The sequence below is a fragment of the Zootoca vivipara genome, chromosome Z (genome assembly GCF_963506605.1).
Source record: "Zootoca vivipara chromosome Z, rZooViv1.1, whole genome shotgun sequence".
In the NCBI taxonomy this organism is placed as follows: Eukaryota; Metazoa; Chordata; class Lepidosauria; order Squamata; family Lacertidae; genus Zootoca; species Zootoca vivipara.
Window position 1 is genome coordinate 36,978,580 of NC_083294.1, and position 21,186 is coordinate 36,999,765.

The 21,186-nt window shown below is 42.8% G+C and overlaps 1 protein-coding gene across 2 annotated transcripts in view; it reads right to left on the reverse strand.

Annotated features, from left to right (window-relative positions):
• Window positions 1-21,186, reverse strand: part of GRIA3 (glutamate ionotropic receptor AMPA type subunit 3) — a 194,744-nt gene that overhangs the window by 47,751 nt on the left and 125,807 nt on the right. For both annotated transcript variants that reach the window (XM_035112435.2, XM_035112434.2), the window contains 2 exons: window positions 15,929-16,305; window positions 3,920-4,118 (listed from right to left, as the gene is read on the reverse strand). In XM_035112435.2, the coding sequence (XP_034968326.1) occupies window positions 3,920-4,118; window positions 15,929-16,305 (576 nt within the window). The remainder of the gene's footprint in view (window positions 1-3,919; window positions 4,119-15,928; window positions 16,306-21,186) is intronic.

A 21,186-nucleotide genomic window follows, 5' to 3' on the forward strand; every position in this document is an offset into this window, starting at 1 on the left:
AAGCCCTAACTCTGGGCCCAGACCCAACCCAAGTCTTCAGCCCTCAGTGGACTTTTTATCTGAAAACGTTCCATTTGAAATCCAAACACCCAAGGTCTTAGCCTGACTATGACCCCAAGTTGTAAGGTACATAAGTGCTTATTTTAGCTGTCAGAGGAGTCCCAAGTTAAGCTGCCACAGTCAATTTCATCTCTTCTACCAACTCCTCCTCTTGATTGCACTAGATTTCTCTTTACATATTATTTAGAATTCCAGATGCATCTTCCTCCAAGAGACATAGCAATAAAGCACCCAGTTCTTTTAATTGTACATTGCAGCATTCAGATATTTAATGATTTCCTTTTTGGTACACCTTGTAACAACACTTGCCTTTCATTACTTCAAAGGAACGATTTCTTTTTAGATAACAGAAGAGGGGGTGCATGCACCCCCATCTTTTCCTATCTGCCAGCAATTGATCTTTATTTAAAACACCCACACCCACCCACCCACCCACCCCTTGAATCACAGTTTGAAGACAACAGAAGGGTCATAGCATCCAATTCTCTGGAGAGGGAGATAGCAGATGAAAATAGACAGTTGCCAAAAAGCACTAAGGAAATATCCTTGAGTGTTTGCGTTGAGACTTTGTTGCACAGACTCCTAGATATAAGGTGCAGGAAGAACTGGAGAGATGGTGGGGGGAGTTTTCAGCTAATCACTCACTGCAGCTGTACTGTAGTTCAATAACACATGGATGACACACCCCTGCATTAAACCATAGTTTATTGTAATGTTCACAATAAATGGGCATCACAATAAACTATGGTTTAATGCAGGGGTATCCTCCAGATGTTGTTGGACTTCAACTCTCATCATACCTAAGCATTAGTTATGCTGGCTGGGGCTGATGGGAGTTGGAGTCTAACAACATATGGAGAACACCATTTTGCCTAGCCCTGGTATAATGCAAAATTATTGAGATATGAGCTCATATACCTATCTCTTCTTGTGCAACTGTGCAGAGACTGCAAACATTTCCTTTTAGCTTTGATTAACCACAGTTTAGTGTTGTGTCCAAACCCTAAATTGTGGTTAATCTGAACTATGATTTGGCCAAAACAATCCAGCTGCCATGTCTCTTAAGTGGCTTATTTCAAACAAGCCATAATTGTGGCTCTCCACAGCTTGTTATGTTTGAACAGCATGACAAGCTGCAGTTAATGGGGGGTAGCTCTTTGAATCCCAACAATTCTGAGCACTCTTTACAAATTACAGTTCCTGGGATTCTTTGTGGAAAGCCAAAGGTAGTTTGATATCGCCTTAAGTAGTATCTAAGAGGGGCCTAAGAGGGCTGGTTCACTCCTTCCTGCTTGTACTGCCAACTAATGAATCACAATCTCTGGCTTTGTGCTATGTTCCAATCAGGGTTCTTGTTTAGCTTTGCTACAGCAAACCATAGTCAGTAAGCCAAGAACAAACCATACATATTGTCGAGATAAACCATGGTCTCTGGTTCAGACCTAATGCTGGGCCAGGGAACATGGTTTGTTTCCTCTCCACATGAGCAGAAAGGCAATCCATTAACTATGGTTTGCCATGGCATGTTAACGAGGTCACTTAATTATGAAAAGACTCCCTCTAAAACAAACTTACAGTGTACCATACCAGGCCTGCTACTGGAATGTTAAGCATATTTACATATACAAAGATTCTTTTGAGACTTATCAGCATATAGTGATCACATCAAAAGGGGAGGAGAAATGTACCTGCTGGATCTTCCCTCCACCCTGAACAGGGCCACATCTACAGGAACATAGGAAGCTGCCTTGTACCAAGTGGTATGGTCCATCTACAACTCCGCTCATCCTTGACAACTGGCCATGCAAGATGGCACTGATTTGAGCCCAGCATTGTCTGGAGGTCAGCACCATTTCTACCTATGTTGCCTATGCTGACTGGCAGCTGCTTTACAGTGTTTCAGTTAGGAGTCTTTTCGTCTTTACCTGGGGGTGCCAAATTTGAGCCTGGGACCTTCTTCAAGGAAGGTATGTAGAACCATAGACTCATGGAATCATAGAGTTGGAGAGCCATTTAGCCCAACCCCCTGAAGTTCAGGAACATTTCTGCCCAATGTGGGGTTCAAATCCATGACCTTGGTATTAGGAGTCTCATATTCTTACTGTCTGAGCTGCTCTGCTATTGAGCTAGGACCTTCTCCCCTACATCCATAGCCTCTCTCCATGAAACTTTTGCAGAGCTTTTAATTGCACACACAGTGCCTACATGCATGTAGGTTTCATGCACATAGATTACGTTCATGTGTTAGGCTGAAGATGGAGCAGCTCCAGTAGCTGCAATCCTTCTCCACATACACATGCCGAATGAATAAAGGGTGATTTAATAATAATAATAATAATAATAATAATAATAATAATAATGATAGTGCTTTCACAAATCATATAATAAGATATTCGTTATATAAAGTATGGGAAAAGTACAAGAGGTTCCTAGTACCAAAGACACCAAATTGGGTATCCCCACTAGAAGCGCTAGCGGTAAAAAGGAGAAACATGAAAAGGGGCTGGGCAACGTACAATACTCTATTGACAGAACATGAGGGCCAAAAGAAAATAAAAAAATATGAGGAAGTGAAAACTTACTTCACAACTTGGATTGAATATCACTAAACATACGAGTTGTATAAAAAAGACAAAGAAATAGGATTTCAAAAAAACCCATCAAGACTGGAGAGCGATTTGATGAATAATAAGACAAAGACAATATCCAGAATGTATAGGCTTCTGTTAGAATGGGGAGTAATGGACGAGGCAACTAAAGTGAGTATGATAAAATGGGCCCAAGACTTTGGCCGGCCTATAACGATGGAGGAATGGGAACACCTTTGGAAAGTAGAAATAAATTTTACCGCTAGTTATGCTATTAGAGAAAATATGTTAAAGATGCAACATCGTTGGTACCTTACTCCTTCCAGACTCTCAAAAATTTATAAAAACTTATCAAGTCTGTGCTGGAGGTGTGGGGGGAGTAGGGGCACTCTGTACCACATGTGGTGGACTTGTGAGAAAATAAAAAAGTTCTGGGGGCTGATATATGAAGAAATAAAAAAAAATGCTTGGAATATCATTTCAAAAAAGACCGGAGACACTATTATTAAGTATAATAGGGAAAGACATACCGAACCCAATGAAGGAATTATTCTTATACGCAACAGCGGCGGCCAGGATTCTGGTCGCCAAGAGTTGGAAAGAAATAGAGGTCCCCACAGTATGTGATTGGCAGGGCAAGTTACAAGAATTAGCGGAAATGGCCATTCTGACTAATAATATTCGAGGTAAATCAAAACAAAATTTTGCTGTAAAGTGGGAAAAATATAAATTATATGTGGAAAAATATTGTAAAGGAATATTACCTGTTTTATTGCCGGACTGAAACTTAAATGTGGCGGGATAGTAGACGTTTGGACAGTAAAATATTGGTGCGATAAGAAATATGAACGCATTTGATATTTGATATAGATAAGTGTATTGTGTTACGTACGTTCAAAATTAAGACGAATAAAATGCATCGGGGAAGGCGGGAAGTTTGAGGAAGGAAATAAAATTAAGTACAAGAAGGAGTTAATAGGTCCACCCTCTTATCCCACTCCTTAATGGTGAGGGTGAGGATGGTGGACGGGTAGGGTTCTGGGAGGGAAAGGGAGGGGTATGATTCGTTATTATTCATTTACATCTTTATGCATATTTTATTCTGCATTTTGATTTAGATTTTGGATTGTTATTGCTGATTGTATTTTTATATGCAAAATCAATAAAAGCATGTTTTTAAAATAATAATAATAATAATAATAATAATAATAATAATAATAATAATAATAATGAAATAGTTTAGTCTTTGTAACAAAAACCAGGAAACTTACTCTAAAAAATTCTTTGGTTGAACCTGAATCCAGAGTTCCATAGGCTATTTCGGTCTGCTTAGCCAAGTCCTCAGCACTTTCTATGGGAGACACCATCCTTTCCACCGTAAGGAAGGCAGCAAGGTTGGCAGTGTAGGAAGAGATAATGATGAGGGTGAAGAACCACCAGACGCCGCCAACAATTCGCCCTGAGAGAGATCTAAGAAAGAGGAGATGAGGTTATATCGGTTATAAAAGCAAGTCTTTGATCTTTTTTGAGAAGAGAAGATGTTGTTTTGTGTGTGTGTGTGTGTGTGTGAGAGAGAGAGAGAGAGAGAGAGAGAGAGAGAGAGAGTGAGAGTGAGAGAGTGAGAGTGAGAGAGAGAGAGAGAGAGAGAGAGAGAGGTAGACACCCATGTTGGCAATAAAAGAGGCCACAACACCATCAATAATCACGGCATGAAAACCACCAAACAGGCTTGAAGGTAACTCCAGTGCCAAAACCCCTATTATGATACACCTAATGGGCTGACAATCCATTCACCCAGTGGGTAGAGGCAAGAGAGAAATAGGTCTCACCATGGCTACTATCCTTTTTTGGGCAGAGCTCTGGCTGTCTTTAATCTATGCAAGGGTGGAACCCCATAGCATCTTTCCTCCTGCTCCTCCTGCCTAGCTTGATCCCTTCCCTTTCAATAAATCTTATTGTATCTCTAGCCAAATTAACAACTCATATCCCGTGACTGCTAATTCAACTCACCTGGCCCTTGACTGTTCTACTCCAGGAAGGCTACAGGCCAATCTAGGCCCCCAACCATGCATGGCGAGAACCAGTTCCAAAATGCTATGGGGGAGCACCCCATCCACCCTCTGTTTGCTTTTGTTTCCATTCATTGTAACTATCCTGTAGAACATGTGTGAGTTATTAGCATGCATTGAACTCTAGAGAAAGTATGGCTTTGTGTGCGTGTGTGCGTGTAAATACCTCTCCCACTCCACTTCTCTCTCCCTCTCCCCCTCCCTCTCCCTCTCGTTATTCACATGCTACACTGAGCACATGTACAAGTTGCCTCTACATCTGTACATATGTTTGTGTGAACAAGTGTACTGGATCACAACTCAACTATCGCATACACACAGGTATGCAGACTGCACATTTGTTGAAAGTCACATATGAAATATTAATGGTGCTCACCTCAACTATTTACCTTACACTTGTTGAATGTAAATGGCCACTCTCTCTCTCTCTCTCTCACCCCAACCCCAACAATATCCCCATTGCATGCAACATTCATATACATCAGAGTCAAAATGAACTTTCTCCCAACAGTCCTTCCCTGAGAATGTCAACGGAAAGGAGGACTCATATCCTCCTCCTCCTCCTCCTCTTTAACTCTCAGCTCCCTTCCTACCCACAGAGTTCTTTCCTCATTGACTTCCCTCAGCCTTTTACCACCTCTGACATCAATACTTTTCCAATTCTGGAGCTTTGCTTGCCAGCTACATTGACCAGGCTGTCTGTACAATACTTACATATATAAAAAAACCTCTATGTGTGTAGGCTCTGCCTGCACAAACTGTTCCTTGCATATTTTTAGTGTACAGATTGCACGTTCCACTAGGCTGAAACCCTACCTACCCGTGGACTGTCTTGCCAGAGTGGTGCATGCTCTAGTTATCTCTCACTTGGACTACTGCAATGCGCTCTATGTGGGGCTACCTTTGAAGGTGACCCGGAAACTACAACTAATCCTGAATGCAGTAGCTAGACTGGTGACTGGGAGCAGCCACTGAGACAACGGTCATGAAAGACCTACATTGGCTCCCAGTACGTTTCCAGGCACAATTCAAAGTGTTGGTGTTGTCCTTTAAAGCCCTAAACGGCCTCGGCCCAGTATACCTAAAGGAGTGTCTCCACCCCCATTGTTCTACCCGGACATTCAGGTCCAGCGCCGAGGGCCTTCTGGCAGTTCCCTCACTGCAAGAAGCCAAGTTACAGGGAACCAGGCAGAGGGCCTTCTCAGTAGAGGCACCCTCCCTGTGGAATGCCCTACCACCAGATGTCAAAGAGAAAAACAACTACCAGACTTTTAGGAGAATCTGAAGGCAGTCCCGTTTAGGGAAGCTTTAATAGATTATTGTATTTTAATGTTTTGTTGGAAGCCGCCCAGAGGGGCTGGGGAAACCCAGCCAGATGGGTGGGGTATAAATAAATTATTATTATTATTATTATTATTATTATTATTATTATTATTATTAGGAAGGTCTCAGGTTCAACACCTGGCATTTCTGGGAGTTGCCCCCTAGACAGCCAACCCAGTCAGTGTAGACAATACTATGATAAATGGGCCAATGGTCTGATTTGGTGTAAGGCAGTTTCCCATTTCTGGGGGCGGGGGTGTTGTTCATTTTTGAAGAAAACTTTTCAAAATGTGACTCACTATGGACCTTCCCCAATTACTATTTCTTTTGGTCATTTTCTTCTGCTTAACAGGAGCACTTGTGCAATTTTAGAAATGAAATAACTGTTCTATATTGCCAGATTAAGGAAATATAAATGTAATATATTCAGTGAATGGAAATATGTAATTTTTTTGGGGGGAAAGTATGTATCAGCAAGCTTTCTTGATCGGATCCTATTGGAACTTTGAGTATCTAAGTCCAACACAGAGAGACATGAGGAGATGTGTATTTTATGTTAATTGGAATTTGCATGTCTAAAACCCAATGTTCCAAAGCATGCATATTCCACTTTAGCAATTGAGTCTCTGGCAGATTTCCATTTTAGCCAGCATTGTCCCGGAAGAGGACTGCAAATATTTAGTCACTTCATTCTCCTGAGCAAATTTATAAAAACGCAGAATGAATTTATAATAAGCCAAGCCATTATAAGAAAACTTTTTCATCACCAGAAATCCAGAGATATGATTTTGCATTAGTTCACTGGGTGGTGAAGGAAAAAAAACAACCTTCTTTGCACCAGCCACTAGAGTATGGCTAACACACAATTCAGGAAATAACACTAATGCATCAAATCAACACATATGCAGGGGTTGGAACTGTGCTCGCTAGATCAGTGTTTCCCAACCAGTGTGCCTCCAGATGTTTTGGGACTACAACCCCCATCATCCCTAGCTAGCAAGACCAGTGGTCAGGAATGATGGGAGTTGTAGTCCCAAAACATCTGGAGGCACACTGGTTGGGAAACACTGTGCTAGACCCATCCCTGAAGTCATGCCAAATGTGTGTGCTTTGACATAGGTGGCTGAAAAGGAATATCGTTCATTGTGTACAGCTGGACTCATGAAGGATTCCACACAATATGGAACCCTGTTCAACCAATGATTCCCCCTTTACTGATGTTTGTTTGCATCAACATATTGGTGATGTGCATGGCACCACTTCATAGTCACTAATTAATTCAGCATGTGAGCTTTACTTTCTTAAATGCTTCATGTTGTGAGACTTTCCCTCCCTCAGGCTTATAGTTATCATTTAGTTACAGGTAGGTAGCCGTGTTGGTCTGCCGTAGTCGAAACAAAATAAAAGAATTCCTTCCAGTAGCACCTTAGAGACCAACTAAGTTTGTCATTGGTATGAGCTTTCTTGTGCATGCACAGGTATCTGAAGAAGTGTGCCTGCACACAAAAGCTCATACCAATAACAAACCTAGTTATCATCGTTTGGTGCAGACCCCAGCCCAGTAAACCAGGGAGAGACTTACTTAAATTTGATTAAACCATAAGAGTGGATACCCCTTATACTAGCTGCCCCTTCCCCACAGCAACCACCCACCCAAGAGCTATTGTTAACAGGAACAGAAGAGAGCAGTCTGGAAACCAGTTGGGCCCATAAGTCTCCAAGGGTGAATCAACTTAACTGGACTTCCACCCTGGTAGATGGATGGAAAACCTGTAATCAGAAAACCTACAGCGAGTAATGGCCTGACCACGATAAAAGAAGCACACCTCCATCCTTCACTTTCAGAACACTGGAATCTAGGCTAGAATAGAATACCAATCCCAATGTGCGGCCTACAATAATGACTTGTCCAAATTATATTGGGGTTGTATTCTCTTGGTCTTTGAGAAGACTACAAAGCTCAGAGCTTTCACCAGTAGGATACTCATGGCCTCTCAAGTACATTGGGCTGTATTCAATGCTAGTCTGACTCAGAGTAGACCAATTGAAGCTAATAGGCATGACTAATTTAGGTTCCTTAATTTTAATGGTTCTACTCTAAGTAGAAATTAGTTAGATGAAACCCATTATCTCTGCAATTTAAATTTGTGGACTGCATGCACACCAGATTTCAAATTAATGACACAGAACATAGACTCACTGAGCTGGAACGGACCCTGAGGATCATCTAGTCCAACCCCCTGCAATGCAGGAATATGCAGCAGATCGAACCTGCAACCTTGGCATTATCAGCACCATGCTCTAACCAACTAAGCTACCCAGCTATAATGATATAATCTGCAAGGAGTACCAATATTTTTCTGAACCCCAAATCCCTGGTCCCAAAAACAAACTTTAGGATTATAAAAGTCAGTGGTTTCCCCAATCCCTCTAAATTGCACCCGTCCACTCAATAGTATTTATGCAAAGTACATAGAGTGGTCAGATACATGAAAATAAGCACAAAATCAATTGCAGTTAAGAGCACCTTCCTCAACAAATGAACTTTAGCTATTATCATGAAATCAAAGTAAATAGCATACCTTGAGAGGAAAATTTGAGTGGATGCATGTTGTTAAAATAATAGCATGTTAACAAGAAGGACAAAACAGATGCATTTTATGCAACAATTACATTATATTTACAGAACATTATATATAGCCATATACTCAATCTTTAATGGGAACATCGTGAATGTTTAACTATACTCTTGACTTCAAATTATGCATCTCTGATTTAGACAAATTGTCATTAGGCACTCTAATCTGGAGCATTTTTAATCCCATTTACTTCTGTTGAAGTCAGTTGGCATGATTCTTGATGGCCACAAAGTATTTCTGTAGCTGTTTTTTTTTGGGGGGGGGAAGAAAGGACAAAGATATAGAGATGCAGGCTGGGATCTAAAAGTGCTATGTAAAGAGATTTGTAGGTGCAAGGAGAATATGCTGACTGGCCTTGGTTTTCTCATATCTGTAGCCATGGAGATTTTCCACCCCACTGAGATTCCTGTTTGCTTGTTTATGTCCTTTAAGCATTTCAAAATATCTACCAACTTTCTAAAAGGATTAGGAAAATTCCTTCAGGGTCAGACTATCAGTGGCTAGCAGCTGAGTTGGCTATGTTCTACCTCCTCTTGTTGGAATCACTATGCTTCTTCTGAAAGCCAGTTGTTGGGATCTGCGGGGGGGGGGGGGAGAGGTATTGCCCAGTCCTGCTTACAGACCTTCTATTTGCATCTGGTTGGCCACTGTGAAAGACGGGTGCTGGACTAGATGGGCCATTGGCCCAATCCAGCAGGCTCTTCTCATGTTCTAAAGCATTTGCATCCACCATTTGCTGGAATGGGACAGCCTGCTGCTCTCAGGTCCTGTTTGCAGGCTTCCCTTAGGGGTCTGGTGGGCCATTGTGTGTACAGGATTCTGGACCCTTGGAGGCCTGCAAACAGGACCTGAGAGTTGCAGCACTCCCATTCCAATAACTGAGTATAAATGAATGAATGAATGAATGAATGAATGAATAAATAAATAAATAAATAAATAAATAACCATAAAAAACTATATAGAAACAAAACTCACTGCAACCTGAATGGGTCCTTTCTGAAGAGACAAGCGGAGAGAAAAGTCTCCCTAGCCCTCCCCAAGTGCTGCCTTCCCAGTAGGGATCCTCCACCCCACACATCTGTAATTAATTAAGGTCACATTCCCTAAGATTCAATGGGGTAACACATGTGTTTAAAATGTAAGGTGTGAATGTGACCTTAATTAATTATAGAGCTCTGTGCTTTAAATGCATTTTAAATGTATGGTGGGAGGGATAAGCATAGCGAGAGGTGCAGAACTGTACTGTGCAGAAGGCATCTCTCCAGCAGCCTATGCTATGCATTCAAAGCAAATTCAATACACATGTGTTACCCCATTGAATCTTAGGGATTGTAGTTGTTAAGGGTTCTAGGAACTGTGAAGGATGAATCACTGTTCTCAGGCCTCTTTGAGGGAAGCCATGGCTGCTTAAAGGGGTACAACACTGCTTTAAATGTGTGTATGGGTTAGGGACCATATGAGGAAGGATAAAATGAATGAATGAGTGAGTGAATGAATGAATGAATGAATGATAATCATTAACATCTAACAGAACTCAATTTCCTGGACAAATGCTAATTCTCATGAGGATTCCATTGCAGTGTATAGCTCATTCCAGCTAAAAATCTAACATTAGTAAGGGCATACCCTCAGGAATTTCCACACCAAATACTCACCCATTATAGGTCTAACTAGGCATTAGGTGTTCTGGCTGTTTCACACAAAGGCAACTTGAAAGTGTCTAGGTCAGGAAGTCCAACAGTGAAGTCTCTCCCAGAATTCTCGTCTGTCTAACAGCTCTGCATGCTTTCATTCCATAAATGTACTCCAACAAAACTCACACCGGAGGACTTAAACTCCTTTAACTAGTGATATTGAAAAACAGACTATAGGCTCAGTATCTTCTGAATGAATGAAAACCTTGTTCAGCTTTTTCACATTTACAGAGCAGTGGATGGGATCCACAGGAAGGGTATGCAATTGTGTGTGTGTGTGGGGGGGGGGGGAAGTATGTGCAGTAGAGGTTTGGCTCATTGTCCTCCACCCATGAGCAGTTCCCACTGCTGAAGAAACATGCCTCTGTTCTGCTTCAAAAGTGGATTGGCTCTTTAGCAATAAGAATCATTGGACTGGTTTGTACATAATGGTGAACCAATGTTTAAAAACTATGGCTTACCAGGAATGAGCAAGCATGCTGGTGCATGCATGCTACTCAAATCATGCCAACCTGCCTCCCTTTGCTATGCCATACTGAAACAAGCCATTATGTGCTAACCCAGGCACCCCCAAACTTTGGCCCTCCAGATGTTTTGGACTACAATCCCCATCTTCCCTGACCACTGGTCCTGTTAGCTAGGAATCACAGGAGTTGTAGGCCAAAACATCTGTATGGCCGCAGTTTGGGGATGCCTGTGCTAACCGATGCTCATTGTTTCTCTTCTTCAAACCGCAAGAAGAAGATACTATGGAGCACTCTTGAGGTATGTATGGAGAGAAACAAACCATTAGCATTGGTTTACATGTAATGCTAAGACAGCACTCTGGTTTGTTTCCTGATATAGGACAGGACCTTCTCAGTTGCAGCACCCAGAGTGTGGAATTGCTTCCTTAGAGAGGCCTGGGATGTTCCCTCTCTTATGGCTTATTGACAGGGAGGCAAGTCTCCCCCCCTTATTTCTACAAGCTGGTTTACTATGTGTTGTAAATCCCACTACATATTCTGTTTCATTCACTTCTCCTTTAATGCTCTCTGGCATTTGTTATTTAAAAAAATGTGTCTACAATTTTTATTGTCATATTGTATATGTATTTATATTTTATTATTATGAGTTGCCTTGGGGACCCTTCTGAGCTGAAAGGCAGAGGCAGAAAGGTTCTTATGCATAAATAAAATATTAATTAATTGTATTGAATCGTGGGTAAATCTTCTGATGTTTCATTGTGTGGTTTGGCCACAACACAGTGCTAATTATTGACAAAATGTTGGGCTTTCTTGAATTGCCCCCCCCCACTAATACTCAGGCATGGGGAGCAGCCAAGATTGGGTTGGAAACTTTAATAACACTAGCTACTCATAGACTGATATGTATATTACAGTGACTTTGATCTTTCATAGGCCTTCTTGAAGCATCCAAAATTGGGACATTGATAAGAAGAGAAAATGTCCCATTCATTATGCAAAACAGAGATTGCTGAACATGTTAAGAGTCATCTAAAGAGCCTAACAGAAATCCTATGGGATTCTATTTACAGCTGAAAAATAGGTCTAGTGGAAACAAATATAAAGCCTGCAGCTTTCCATGTGATGCCTCATGCTTATTTTCCCGGTCCTTTAATGGGTGAACACATGGTCAACAGCAATTTAAATGCTATCACTACACACTATCTTAACAGCAAGCAGAGAGGCAGGGACTCATTACAGGTTTCAGGATTAAACTACAAAGCACACGGGCACATGAAGGAGGCTATAAGCTACTCATATACAGAAGGGTATTATGACAGAAATTTGTTTGACCATCAACAAATCCTTATAGAGGCATTGCACATAAACAGCTGGACAGATCATAAGGTCTGGATCTTAATGTGACTATAACAAACAAGCAGTCACGGCTTTGTGTGAATTCTGCTCCAGTCCCATTTAATTTCATCAGAACTCTTTGCCATCTAGATCCACAGTCTTGATTTTTTGTTCTTGCAAATATTATATAGGTCTCCTAAAAAATCCACCCCTGTCTTTGTAGTTAGTCCCTGAAGATGGGGAAATAGGTACAAGAGGGCACCTGACTCCCACTCTGCAACTAATAGCAATGAAAAGGAGAGATCATTACACGCTGACAACAGTGCTTTTCTTCTGGAAAAATGGTGCTGGTACTCACCATGAAGACGTTACAGTAAGTGCCACACTTTGAAATAGTGCTTTTCTTTTCTTTTTTTTAAAAAAGAGGAGCTGGTACTGCGTACCCTTCAATACCCCCAGGAAAAAAGCACTGACTGACAGCACATGTGCTAGGGTAGCAACATAGGTATGGCCAAAAAGGGGAGAGAAAATAGGATACAGCATTGCATATGAAATATCATATAACTTCCCATACTGGGGAAGATAGTGAACAGGTGGCTTGTTTGCATGTTGAACCTGCTACCTAGGTGCTAACTGTTGATGCACAACATCAAGGCCCTAGATCTCCCTTCTAATGGCTCTTTACCTTTAAACCCAATCTGGCGTTCATCCCCATCTCGTTCCCCTGGAGAAACCAATGGTTTAGTGTTGAATCAGAACAAATAGCAACTGGGTTTTCTGCATATTGCCATTTGTTCCAATTTGGTGCTAAAGAGTGGGTTTTCCAGGGGGAAGCAGCAGGGCAAAGGCAAAACCACTCAGACCCATGCCTAGAAAGCCCAGCACTTTCTAGGCATGGGAAAGGCATGGGAAAAGGAGAAGCACTTCAGACAGAATACTGTCCCCTGTAAAGTACGACTTATGGCAACTCTGCATGCAGGTCTACATGAATCCCAGGCATCTTCAGGTGGAAGTTTCAGGCACCAGGTGATGGGACTCTGGAGAGCTACTGGTGGCTGGTACTCAATGGGACTGGGAGGGGAGAAGGCAGGAGGACCAGTGGTAGGTGGAACCAGAGCTAATGATAGGCAGAGTTATAACTAATGGCACGCAGAACCAACTAATTCTCCTTTTGTTTCCATACTCCTACTTGTTAAATCCTACAAGGGAAAGACTTATGGTGGAGAAGTTGATGGGCAGTGTTATTTCTCTGGAATAGTTGCAAATAAGAAGGCAGACAGGTGCAGATTGTGGAAAGAAGACTGAAATTGATGGGGCAGCGCCCCATTTGCCCTAATTGAGCATCCTCCTCTGGCTGCCACTGAGAGTAGATAACTGTGGTCTACATAGCCTGGCCTGATAGAAAGTAGCTTTCAATAGAGCAGGGGGCAATTTCACCAGAGAAGCTACATAAATCTCCCTTCCATGGGTATAGCCAGGGTGGGGTGGCGGCAAGGAGGGAGGGGCGGTGGCAGGGAGGGGCAGCTGGCCCCCCAATCAATAAAAACACATAGCTAACTGAGGTTCTGCCCCTCCCAACAAAAGGCCTGCCCCCCCCAATCCTGGCTATGTCCATGCTCCCTTTTCAAATTTCATCAATACATCGCAACACACTTCTGTTAAAAAGCTTTTGTGTTTGCATAGTTCAGTCTCAAAGAATAAGGGCTCATTCAGACTTAGGGCTCATCCACACTTGCCTTTCCCCTGCTCATTCTAGGCTTTAAGGCTATGTTTATGAGCCCCCCCCTTTTTTTGCTCAGAAGCTTTCCCTGAGAAAACCTGCTTTTTGAAGCTCAATCAGAGCAAATGGCAACCCACAGAAAACTTGAATTGATGTTTGCGGGCAATCGCTTAGATATGGAGCTTTTAAGCTTGGGCCAGTGCAGAAGGGTAAGCCCTTCTGCTGTCCCACTGCTTCCCCCAGGGGAATCCCGCTCTTTGCTGCTGAATAGAAGCAAACATCAGTTGGGTTTTCCAAGTATTGACATTTGCTCCATTCAGCAGTAAAGAGTGGGTTTTCCCAGGGAAAGTAGGGGCAGGGGAAGCAACTGAAAACTGCTCAGACCTGTGTCTAGAAAGCATTGGACAAGCAGAAAACCTTTTGGATCATGGGAGTAGCCAGTAGTAGGATTTTTCTTAGGGGGAGCAGCCAAATTTGTTGACCTTTTTTAGGAGATTGCCCCCTTAAGTTCAGAAATCATGGGGGGGGGGTCTGCCTCCAGCTAGGGGGGAGTGAACTTCAGTTAATTGAGTACAGTGGTACCTCAGGTTACAAAAGCTTCTGGTTACAAACACTTCGGGTTACAAATTCTGCTAACCCAGAAGTAGTACCTTGGGTTGAGAACTTTGCTCCAGGATGAGAATGGAAATCGCGCAGCGGCGGTGGGAGGCCCCATTAGCAAAAGCGCGCCTCAGGTTAAGAACAGTTTTGGGTTAATAATGGACCTCCGGAATGAATTAAGTTTGTAACCTGAGGTACCACTGTACTTTCAATGGTTTCCAATAATTTTGGGGAATCTGCCCCCTGCCCCCTGGCCCAGGTTTCAGATCCATTTTTTCTTGGCACAGGACACACTGTAATGTGGAGGGTGCCCTAAGGTAAATCTCCAGTTTTGTAAAACTGTAACTAAAAGCTTTTTTTTTTTAAGTGTCTTTAAAATTCAAAAGCATTGCCTCTTTTAACAGGATTGCTGAGATGTGCCATACCAAGATCTAATACAAATAAGATTTATTAATTTTTTTAACGAAATAGAGGATTTGAAACATGGCAGCCTTTATTACAAAGACAGTATGGATTGGGGCTGTAGCCATAATGAGTGGTGAGAAGGAGGCCTCACAAAGACAATCCAAGTCTCCTCTTTGCATTATTTCAAAAGCTTTAACCCTTGTATTTATAGAGATTGGAAATGATACATTTTTTATTGTAAGCTGGCTATTTGAATTTTTGTTGTTGTTTTTGTTGCTGCTGCTGTTCCAACTTACATTCAATCTGCATTTATCTAGTGTCCCTGACATGTCCCAACGTAACATTGTCAGTCAAGGCTCTGAACTATGTTTAACAGACTGGGAGATCCGAGCAAATATGTTTTTCAGAACAACACGTACACAAGGCAAGACATAACAATTCTGGAGGATATGTATGAAGGAATGAATATCAGATAACAACGTAAGTCATGGATGAGAGGAAAAAAAGACAAGAAGATGAAGGCATGACGAAAACTCAAAAAGCTAGTGTGAATAATGGCGAGCAGCATAGAGGGTTTCTATTTTTATTTTTAAAATGCTGTTGCATGTGTGGCTTTGCAAAGGCATTGGCTCTTGTTTTGCAAAGCAGAAATCAAAGTGTTATATGCACCAAGCAGATGACCGTAAAATGAGAGATGCAGCAAAAACACGGTAACCCTCCAAGTATTGCTGAAAGATGTAAAAACCCGATGCATTTTACAGTCTCAACATGGTGTATATAAGTTCTGGCAGTGATGCACGGATGAGAGGCATTGAAAAGCAATGCCCGTCACAAACATTTCTTTTCGAGGGCGAACGCCGGCAAGCAATTGTGGCTTGATGGAGGAAGCTTAGCATTGGATGGAATGTCAAAATAAAAATTTGGAAAGCATGTTTGAGAAAGAAGCATATATGCACCATGGCATCAGCCAACGACCATAAAATGCAAAAAGGTGATGGGAGTGTGATATGGAGTGGAAAAAAACAAACCTTGGAGAAATATCGCATCCTTGCTGCATAAAGGCACCCAGGGAAAACCAAAGGCTGTTAAATATTCCAAACTCATTTGGAGGGTCAGGAGGGTTCTGAGGGTCTCGTGGTTCTTCCTGGTTGTCCTCCAAATGCCACTCGTAAGGGCTGAATCTGCTGACTAGGAACAGAACCACGCTGACTCCAATGTAAGCAAAGACTATACACATCCAAATTTCATAGGCCAAAGGATCCAGGAAGGAGAAGACACCCGGTTTAGACTTTTGGGGCTTCTTGATCATGATGGAAATGCCCAGGCTCATAAATGGCTTGGAAAAGTCTATGACTTCTTCTCGGACCAAAGTTATAGTCAGTGGGGCAACTGCAATATCTGCTCTCTGAAAAGACAACACACAGAAAAGAGAAGAGAGAATTACAGCCAGGTATCCCTGCCATCTTTGCATAAAAACAAAAGGCATTTATATAGATCAGCCTTTCTGCTAACCTGGTGACCTCCAGTTCCTATCACCCTCAGCCAAAACCTATGGAGGGCATCATGGAGGCAAAGGCTTGATGGCTTTAAATGAGGATTAGAGACACTCATGGAGGATAAAGCCAGCAGTGGTTAATGACTACAATTGCTATGCCCTTCCAGCAGTATTGGAGGCAGTGTGTATCTGAAGACCAGTTCTTGGAAATTGCAAGAGGGGAGGGTGCTGTTGCACTCATGTCATAAGAGCCCATCTATTCCCTCATGCTGTTCTTACTCTGTAAGCAGCACCTGAGTGCAATTGTTCTCTCCCCACTTGCCTCCTAACTGCGCAGGTAGAACGTAGCCATTGTGGTCTGTGGCCAGCAAGAGCTTTATCTCCCATGAATTTGTCTAATCCTCTTTAAAAGCCACCCAAGCCAACACCTCCCACATATTATATCTCAGTAGTTCTTAGGTAATTTATACCCCTTATGATTCCTTACATTGCTTCACATACAGTACTTCAGTGATCCCCAAGACAGAGCTATAATAATCAGTATAAGTGCCCATATGTTTTGAAAGTGTGGAAAGCTTATCCTGCCGCCACTCTTCTAGCATCTAGGAACCCCCCAGTCATTGCTCAAACATCTTCAAGCCAATCTTTGGAGCTCACAAAGGCTAGAAACAAACAAACAAAAAGAATCAGGAAGCTTGTGTTCTGTGGTTAATACTATCTCCTGTTATCGTCCTGCACTTTTGCAGAATGCATACAGCCTATTGCCTTTTTTCCTTTCTTAGTTTTGGTGGGGGATAACACCATCCTGTTCAGTTGCTATTTAAGGCGTTTGAAACCAAGTAAAGTTCTGGCATTCTGCTCCACGCCCCCCCCCCAAACGCACACATACATGCCAACCCAGTAATGTTTGAGCGAGGGCCCATAATGTAGTGAAGACCCATAGGCAAAATGGTCCAATGCTTTCAACCGAAAGCAGAAACTGACCCCAAGAGGCAAAGTCTCGAAAATAGGGTAAAAATGAGGTTATGCATGACTCTGACACAGATTTGATATTGAAACAATTGTTCAAAAGATGTCGAAGGAGGTGAGAACTCACTAGGGAAGAGGATCTGTCCCCAAATTGAAACAGCTTATAAAAAAAGGATGAATGCTTTCTGCCAAGGTAATCAAGATAGCCAGGTCTTTGCACAAAAACATGAACCTACATTTTTAATGCTATGAACAGTGCCAGGGGTGGGGGTGGCAGGAGGAAGCTGGGAAGTTTCATTTCAGAAACTGAGTCCAGGCTCAATTTAGCCTGTGCTCTATACACTTAATAAATGTGCAAACACAGCCTTCCTCAACCTGGTGACCTCCTGATGTTTTTGGACCACAGCTCCCATTGTCCTTGAGGTCATGCTGGCTGGGGATAATGGTCTGAAGGAAAGTGAGGCCACCCCATTGCTGACACTAAGCGGTGCCTTGGGTTCCATGACTGAAGAAAGGAAAGGTACCGTATTAAATAAATTAAACGTAATAAAATAAATGGGGTGTGTGTGTGCTTTATGCAAAAGGTGGGTTTTGAACAAAGTAGCAGGGATTTAGTCAAATTTAAAGGGAAACACAGACCTGTTCATCATGATGCCTGGATGGAGCTTCCATGTTTAAATGTAGTATACCACTGAATGGTGCTTGCTAGGGAGCAACAGCAGGGAGAGAGGGCTGTTTGTCTTCAAGCCATGCTTGAATGCTTCCAATTGGCCATTGTGGGAAACAAGGCAATGGACTAGATGGAACTCTTCTTATGTTCTTAATTAGGGCTCATCTAGCAAATTATGGACTGTCTGGCCATTTCATTATATCAGCAGGAAAGGACATATTGGCGCCTTTAGGTTGTTTCAGATATATGCAAGAGCAACTTCTGGGGAAAGAGACACAAATTCCCAGCTTTGCTCTGTGAAGGACGCACACTGCTGCAGTGCTCACGCTACTAAGGTAGCATCAGAAGAAGCCGCAATGTGGATACGCATCAGCTAGACTGCCTTGGCCCGCTTCATAGGGAGCCACTTGTCTGCTGTGACAGTTTAAGCACACAGTGGACAAACACAAGCCAAAATAATGAATTATGCAACCGCTCAGCTTGGCTGTTGCAGGAACTGACTTCACAACAGACCAGCTTCCTTCAGACCCCGTTCCTTGCTGCTGCTGCTGCTGCTGCTGGTGGTGGTGGTAGCATAGTTGTTCAAAATTAATACCGTGCATACAAAATAAGACAATCGTTTTTCCAGACAAGACACACAGGGGCATTGAGAGAAATGCAAAAGCTCTTTGCCCTTGACTTTTCTGACAGGCTCCTAAGCTCCTGAGAGAAAGTAAAGCCATCTTTTGAATGAAAAGTGTATCTACCATAATGAGCAGTTTTATAGGGGAGCTCATCTTCAAATGGCCTTGTGGGCATTTTATTATTAAGCCCCCTGCACCTCTGAACTGCCATATGTTTCTGCCTCTCTATTGCTGGCAGTGGGGGGAAAATGAGTGTGAATTTCATTATTCTGTGAAGAATAATGGTATGAAAAAGGGAGTGTAGAAGGAACCAAACTGCACACTCCCTTCCCCTGGCTCTGGTGCAAGTCATATTAGGTTGAGTGATGGCTGTCTTAATTTTTTTAAAAAACTCTAATCCTTAAGGCCATGGGGGCAAAGTTCAGCTTTCATTTAAATACAGAAAGCAAAGGTTCTAGTTCTTATGGGTGTGGAGATAAGCTTGGAAATGTATGGCAAAGTGTCTGCTTAAATCCAGAAGACTAGTTGAATAATCAGGGATGAGCTCTAGTGCCCATCAACCCATCCCTTTCCCCTCTCAAGGACAAGGAGTGAGAGAACGCATTATACAAAGTAAGCAAAAGGGAAAATGTGCCTATTTGCATAATTCATATCATGGTTAAAGGAATCACCTTTCCTGATTGCAGAATGTGGCAGGTTCCCTAGTATTTGCTTACCAATTTCCTGATTTATTTCCTTCCTTCTTGTCAAGGTAAAATTTTGTCTAAGCAAATGCACCCAACTTGGGGCTACTTGAATGCTGCAGACCATGGGATGATCAAGCACATTATGAGCAAATTACATATTTGGCAGCAGAAAAAGCTGCAAATTGGGGGAAAGGGCATGATTTGCAGTAAAAAGAGTAACAGGAAGGAGGGAGCTTAATCCTCCCACCTATTATGTTCCCCTTGCAACCTTTCCCCGCATCTGTTTCCCCATGTAGTAAAAATGTACCCAGAACCTTACTTTGAGGGCAGAACATTAGCGCTGAATTATATGGAAGAAGGAACCAGTGGCAGGGGTGTTCCTTAATTAAATTCAAAAGCCCTACCCTAGGCTCTCCCCATATTTTGGCCAATTCATGCTCCCTATAACTTTATAATAAACTAGTATCATGAAGCCCGTTAAAATAACGGGTGCTAGAGCAGACCTGTTGCTCTAGCAACCTTGGGGACATGCACAGAGCTGATGAAGCGGCGGGTCTGCGCTCCAAGTCCCAACAGATAGAACTGACCCGATGGGGTAGGAGTTTGGAGAAGGCCTCACTTTCTTTCCTCCTCCACCGAGGCCAGCAAGCAGCCCTACGAATTCCCTTCCCGGACCTCCTACCTCAGCCTGGCTCGAGCCCCGCAGCGGCCTGCCCGCCTCATTCTCTCTCCCACCGGCGTCGCTCCTCGCGTGGATGAGCCACCAAGCTGCGCCCTGAGGAGGCCGGGCCCACCTCTCCCGTCAGGACCTACAAAGCAGCAGCAGCAGCAGCGCCCAGCAATGGGGAACGGGTGGTCCTCGTGCCCGCTTCGCCGCCTCAGCCTGGCTCGTCTCCCTGCCGGACCGAGCGGGCACCAAGCTCCCCTCTCCAAAGTGTCTCTGCACTCCAAGTCCCAACGGCTGTCCGTGGGGCACATGTGCAGTAGCGCAATCCCCTGGACACAGGGACTGGACGCAGAGAAACTTGGATATTATTATATAGGATAAGAGCTAAAGGAGCTGTGCTCCAGGGCTAGCTAAAGACAATTTGGCACCTGATGCAAACCACAAAATGGTGCCTCTGTCCCTGTCAAGGGAAGAAGGGGTGAGTGCAGATCTACACCAGGAACAAGGAGGGAAGAAAGATCTACATCTGGACCTGCTGTCCCTGTAGATCTTGCAGCCTGAGGCAGTCACCTTGCCTTGCCTCAAGGGTGGGCCGGCCCTGTATTTGAGTGCTGGGGGAAGGTAGCTGGAGCAACTGGCTGGCAAGGAAGAAGAGTAGCAGAAGCAATGCCAGATTCAGGCTATGGAGGGCTCTTGGGCACAATGGGTTTGCCTGCCAAACAGGCTTATAAGCAGCTGTCAAAACATAAAAGTTTTTAAATGTTTTAAATATGTTTTAATTATATTTTATATTGCTTTTTGTTATCAGAGGAAGGTTTGCTGCCCTGGGCACCTTTGGGAAGAAGGGCAAGATATACGTTTAATAAAATAAATAAATTCAAAACCAGTCACACAAACATAAACTACATGGTTTGGAAAGTAATTTCCCTTTGGGTTTCACATTTCTCCAAATTTTTCAATACAGCTCTTAGTTTCACACCAAAATGTGCAAAAAAGAGAAAGAAACATATTTTAGGAAACAGTACTTTAAGAAATGTCCATATTGAGATAACCTAATTTAAACATCTTTTTTGAGAAGAAAGGTTTTGATAAAATACATGTGTAAAGTACTTATTTTATGATAAAAAAAACAGATTGGTGCAAAAGTAGAATGGACCTGACATATGAATGAAAACA